This window comes from Octodon degus, unplaced genomic scaffold (assembly GCF_000260255.1).
Source record: "Octodon degus isolate 3935 unplaced genomic scaffold, OctDeg1.0 scaffold00012, whole genome shotgun sequence".
Classification (NCBI taxonomy): Eukaryota; Metazoa; Chordata; class Mammalia; order Rodentia; family Octodontidae; genus Octodon; species Octodon degus.
Window position 1 is genome coordinate 3,351,004 of NW_004524588.1, and position 5,312 is coordinate 3,356,315.

General features: G+C 48.6%; 1 protein-coding gene across 1 annotated transcript in view; it reads left to right on the top strand.

The window, feature by feature from the left end:
• The window catches only part of Gprc5a (G protein-coupled receptor class C group 5 member A), a 48,930-nt gene extending 44,330 nt beyond the window's left edge, over positions 1 to 4,600 (top strand). The window contains exons 2-4 of the mRNA XM_004626079.2: positions 983 to 1,911; positions 3,802 to 3,860; positions 4,262 to 4,600. Coding sequence (XP_004626136.1) covers positions 990 to 1,911; positions 3,802 to 3,860; positions 4,262 to 4,354 — 1,074 coding nt within the window. The 5' untranslated portion in view covers positions 983 to 989 and the 3' untranslated portion in view covers positions 4,355 to 4,600. The remainder of the gene's footprint in view (positions 1 to 982; positions 1,912 to 3,801; positions 3,861 to 4,261) is intronic.
• The last annotated feature ends 712 nt before the right edge of the window (positions 4,601 to 5,312 follow it).

Here is a 5,312-nt window from a genome sequence, read left to right on the forward strand (position 1 = left end):
CAGCCCTGCCCCCTGGTGGGCTGAGCTGGCCACACACACACACACACACACACACACACACACACACACACAAATAAATAAAATTTAAAAAAAAAGATTTAAAAGGGGAACCAGGGATATGATGGGCATGAGGGGGAAGGGAGGGGAAACTGGGAGGAATAGACTGCCTTTTAAGGTGGAACTCATCTGAGAGCACCCGTACCAGTTAAGAGCATGGAGTGTGGAGTCAAACAGGCTTGGATCCTGGAGTCTGAGGTTATAGCTCAGTGATAGAGCACTTGCCTAGCATGCACAAGGTCACCTCTAGCACTCCCAAAATGAAAGAAAGGAAGAAAATTATAGTAACTGAACATTTTCCTGTCTCAGTTTATCTGTAGTTTTTACCTCACAGGTTTTCTATGAAATTAGACTAATTACTATCTAAGGTTGATTGGAAGTCAAATTGTGACTCATATCAATAAAAACAAATGCATTCACTTCAAGTTTAGCTATTTCCATGTCCATAAATTCCTAAAGAAAACACTAGCTGAAAATATAAGTGCCTCTGAAGGGTTTTTGTGTGTGTGTGTGTGTGTGAGGCACGGGGTCCTCTGGCTTTAAGGCGAAGTGTCGCCCAGTTAAATCGGGTGGAAGGAAGTATCAAGGGTGAGATTTGCTTCTTCCCCTCACTTGTCTTCAGAATTTGCCACAAGAGGTAGTGGGGAAAGATCAGTAGTCTGATGTAGCGACTTTGCCTGGTGCGGTTGTGCACACCTTGTTCTCTGCACCCTGGGAATAAAAGATGGAAAGGACTGGATGTAGTCTATTGGAAAGATCCTGGGTAAAGTCCCCAGTCAGTCCTCTCCCTCCAGAAAAGGAACAGCTGAAGGCAACACGGGCTAAACGTGCTACCCTCAGCCTTTTTTAGTCCTCGGTCTCTGAGTTTAAGAGAATCACTCTTTCTTCCACCTCTGCATAACCTTCCACCTTTGCTTTTACGCAGGACCAAAATGACCACTTTAGCCCCTAGTGGCTGCCGCTCAAACCTGGACTCCAGGTACCACAGACTCTGTGACACGGCTGAAAGTTGGGGCATCATCCTAGAAACGTTCGCTGCGCTGGGAGCTGTGGCATCGGTGGTCTTCATGTTCGCTCTCCTGGTTCTCATCTGCAAAGTTCAGGACTCCAACAGGCGGAAGATGCTCCCGACCCAATTTCTCTTCCTCCTTGGTGTGTTAGGGGTCTTTGGCCTCACTTTTGCCTTCATCATCAAACTGGACGGGGGCACGGGGCCCACGCGCTTCTTCCTCTTCGGCATCCTCTTCGCCATCTGTTTCTCTTGCCTCCTGGCCCACGCTTTCAATTTGACAAAGCTTGTCCGCGGGAAGGAGTCCCTTCCCTGGCTGGTGACTCTGGGCTTGGCTTTGGGCTTCAGCTTGGTGCAGGATGTCATTGCTGTTGAGTATATTGTCCTCGCCATGAACAGGACCAACGTGCACATCTTTTCTGAGCTTTCTGTTCCTCGTCGCAATGAAGACTTTGTCATGCTGCTCATCTATGTCTTCCTCTTGATGCTGCTGACCTTCCTCACATCCCTCTTTGTCTTCTGTGGCTCCTTCACCGGCTGGAAGAGACACGGGGCCCACATCTGCCTTACCATGTTCTTCTCCATCGCCACCTGGGTGGCGTGGATCATCCTGCTCTTGATATCTGCCCTGGACTCCAAGTGGGATGACACCATCCTCAGCACAGCCTTGGTTCTCAATGGCTGGATTTTCCTGTTGTTTTATGTCTTGCCTGAGTTTATGCTGCTACCGAAGCAACGCAACCCCATGGATTACCCGGTGGAAGATGCTCTCTGTAAACCCCAACACATGAAGCAGAGCTACGGCATGGAGAACAGAGCCTACTCCCAAGAGGAAATCTCCCCAGGTAGGGACGAGAGACTTTTGGTGGAGTGACAGAGAGGGGCTGGAGGGGAACGTGACTGTAAGGAACATGCAGGATTTTCTAGATTAAACCTCCAAGAGAACAGAAAGGTTCGCCAAGCTTCCTACCTTGCTTAAAGTCACCTAGCCAATTAGAGACAAGTAGAATCAGAAGATGTCTTCGGGAACTTTCACTTAATCAAAAGGAGATAAAGCAAAAGAAAGGGAAAGACTGTAGCAAGAAGCTTTGGAGAAGATGGTGCACTTTATTAACAGGATAGGTAGATATTCCTTCCAGAAATGTGGAATTTTTTTTTTTTTTTAATTTGAGTGCAGAGAGTCAAGGTATGATCACAGAATACAGGAGAGGAAAAAGTCCTTTTGTTATTAAATCTACAGGTACCTTCATGAAGTTACTGAAGGTTCTGATTTAGCACAACAGCTACATTTTGTTGCGTGTCTCAGGGCCCATAGGAAGGAGGGAGGGAAGAGATCAGTCGTATGTGACATTAGGGAATCAGGTGAATTTTGCTCCTATCTGCAGTTGTGAGGAGCCAGATGCTTTGGATTGATGTTGTCCTAAGAGAAGAGGCTACACTGAGCCAGAAACTGCCTCTGCCTATAGGGTTCTATTCACTGGCTTTCAGGGCACGCATTGATCTTGCAATGGAATCCCAGCAAGGAGGGGGTTGTTTCTGGACCTTCAAGGCCTGGTTCTCAGCTCTGCTAAATCCAAGTCTTTCATCATCTCTTAATACCAGAGGATTCTCCCTGTGCCTGTGATCTCTCTCCTGGGCAAGTGAAGCCCAGAGGTAGGGAGAACAAGCCTTCAACTCACTCCAATGCTCCTGTGGATTCCTAGGGCTTTCCTCTGTCACCTCACTCTTGGGCTCCTTTTGGTAGATCCATATTGACTCCTTGCTTTTCTCATTTGGGGCCACCATTAGCTTATTCACCCTGTGGTGGCCGCCACAGTGTCCACATTCCTCACTGGTTCCCAGGACCTACTGTATCATGTGGAATCCACAGTGAGGCTTCCATACACCATTGGAGCCTTGTCTTTACCCCATCTCTGTGTTGGGTTGAAGATGTGGCCATGGCTGCCTGCTTTGACCTCCTTCCTCTCTCCAGAGCTGAGCATTCCACAGGCTCCCGCAGTTTGCTCTGCCCATATCATTTGCAGAACTTTGAAATGCTCTTGTCAGAGCATGTCTCATTCACTAGGATTTGTGTTCATATATTCCTGAGTCTCTGGCGTGAGCCAGCGGGCAGGGATGGTTCTAGTTAACCCTCAGATTCCATAGTACCTGACGTATGGAAGTATGCATTGAGCACGTTGGGCAGGAAATTTGGTGGGAAATAAATGAACTGCTTAAAATTGCCTTAATGATGATGGTGTGTGTTGACTTTTGTTTCCAAGTTTAAAAGCCCCTGTTTTCCTCCAAAATACACCAAATTGCTCATCAGATCTTCCCAGCCAGGAATGGTGGTGCATGCGTATAGTCCCAGTGGTCAGGAAGCAGAGACAGGAGGATCTTTGCGAGTTTGAGACCAGCCTGGGTTACAAAGTGAGCTCAAGGCCAGCCTGAACCACAAAGTGAGACTGTGTTTCAAAAAGGGAAGGGGGAGTTTTTCCCTTGTTTTCTTGCCAGGTAGTTAAGGAAGTGAGTAAATCCCAGTGAGATTTATTGTAGGTCCCACCACTGATGAGATCTCTATCCTAGTTGGTGCTGGGTTTCTAGGCCTTAGGATACAGTCTTTCCTGCAGGGAACCTAAAATCTAGTGGAGAGATAAAAGGACAAGCTGTCACACACAGATGCACTCCGGGGGATGCAGTGGAGTGGTAAAGCACCTGCCCCTAATGCTGAATTTTGTCTTCTCCCTTTGTTTCAGGTTTTGAGGAGACGGGGGATTCGCAGTATGCTCCGTATTCCACGCATTTCCCACTGCAGGTGACTGATCCTTCTCCTTCCTTATAAGCAGCATTCACACCCCAGAGGCGCTTACCCCTTGGCAACAGAAGTTGTCACCATTCTAATGGCTCCTAAGTGGTCACCTTGAGAGGTGACCTGTCTCCTGCATTGCAGTGTGGGTGGGGGGTGGAGTGCAGGGAGGTAATTGTTGGGAAGGGAAGGGCATCCGAGTTCCATCTATACTGTGGAGCTGTTAAAATGGCTCCAGACAGCTCAGGCCTGGTGGCACACGCCTGTAATCTGAGCACTCAGGAGGCTGAGGCTGGAGGATTGCCATGGGTTTGAGGCCGGTCTGGGCTACATAGTGAGACCCTGTCTCAAAGAGAAAAAATAAAGCTGGGGACTGTGTGAGTTTCATGATATGGTTGTTTGTTTTTCAGAATCGGACTCCTAAAAAGGATTTTTCCATCCCACGGGCCCAGGCTCGGTCTAGCCCTTATAATAACTATGAAGGAAGAAAAGGAGGCAGTTAGCTCTGTTCTGAAGAGTGGCAGACCCAGCTGGGAGCCCAAAGGGATGTGGGCCGAACCTGGAATCTTCTAAAGTTGTACAGTGTCACAGGAGGCCTCACTTGCTCCCTCCCAGGCCAGGCCACTACTCTTCTGTGCTGGTGCTGATGGTGGCCAGTAAGACTCCATTTCTTGTGGGGTGTGGTGGCACATACCTGTAATCCCAGCACTCCAGAGGCTGAGGCAGGAGAATCAAGGAGAGTTCAAGGCCAGCCTGGACACGTAGTGAGACCCTGTCTTAAAAAAAGAAAGAAAGAAAAAAACAGACTCCAGTTCTTTCCAGCATTGTGCTTCCTTGTATCCCATACCTGTGGTACTTCTCGGGCAACTCAGGGTCAGACTCTTCCTGTTCTCTCCTCTGTGACTAAAGGCTGGTCATCTGACCACATGCCGGCTTGAGAAGCTTCGGGAGTCAACTCATCCAACCCAGGGAGGGTTTTGTGAGGCTTGGCTGACTCGGCACAGGACTGCATATCTGAACTGAGCCAGCCAGCCTGGGTCTCAGCCCATGCTGTCTAACTCTATCCTGGGAGCCAGCTCCCCTTTCCATCTTCCTGCCTAGGCCTGAATAAAGGTCACTCTAAAGCTGTCCTGGGACACGGCCCATGCAGCTCCCCACAGCCAGTTCACAGAGTGCCCTTCTGGTACCTCCAGACCTAATCATACCCAAGGGCTTTGCCAGGCATTCTTTGGAACCTTATGGGGACAGACAAGCTGAGCTTCCCCTGTGAGGAAAAGTGGGCACTGTCCCTGTTGTAAATCCTCTACTCGGGTTCTTCTCCTGCCTTGTTACAGCCTCTGTAAATAATTTTCACTGTATTTACCTCCCGAGTTCTGTACCTGGGCATTGTCTTTCCTCGGGGAGAATGTTTGTTGTATTTGTGTGGTAAGTTATTCATTTGGATATACAATAAAGATGTGG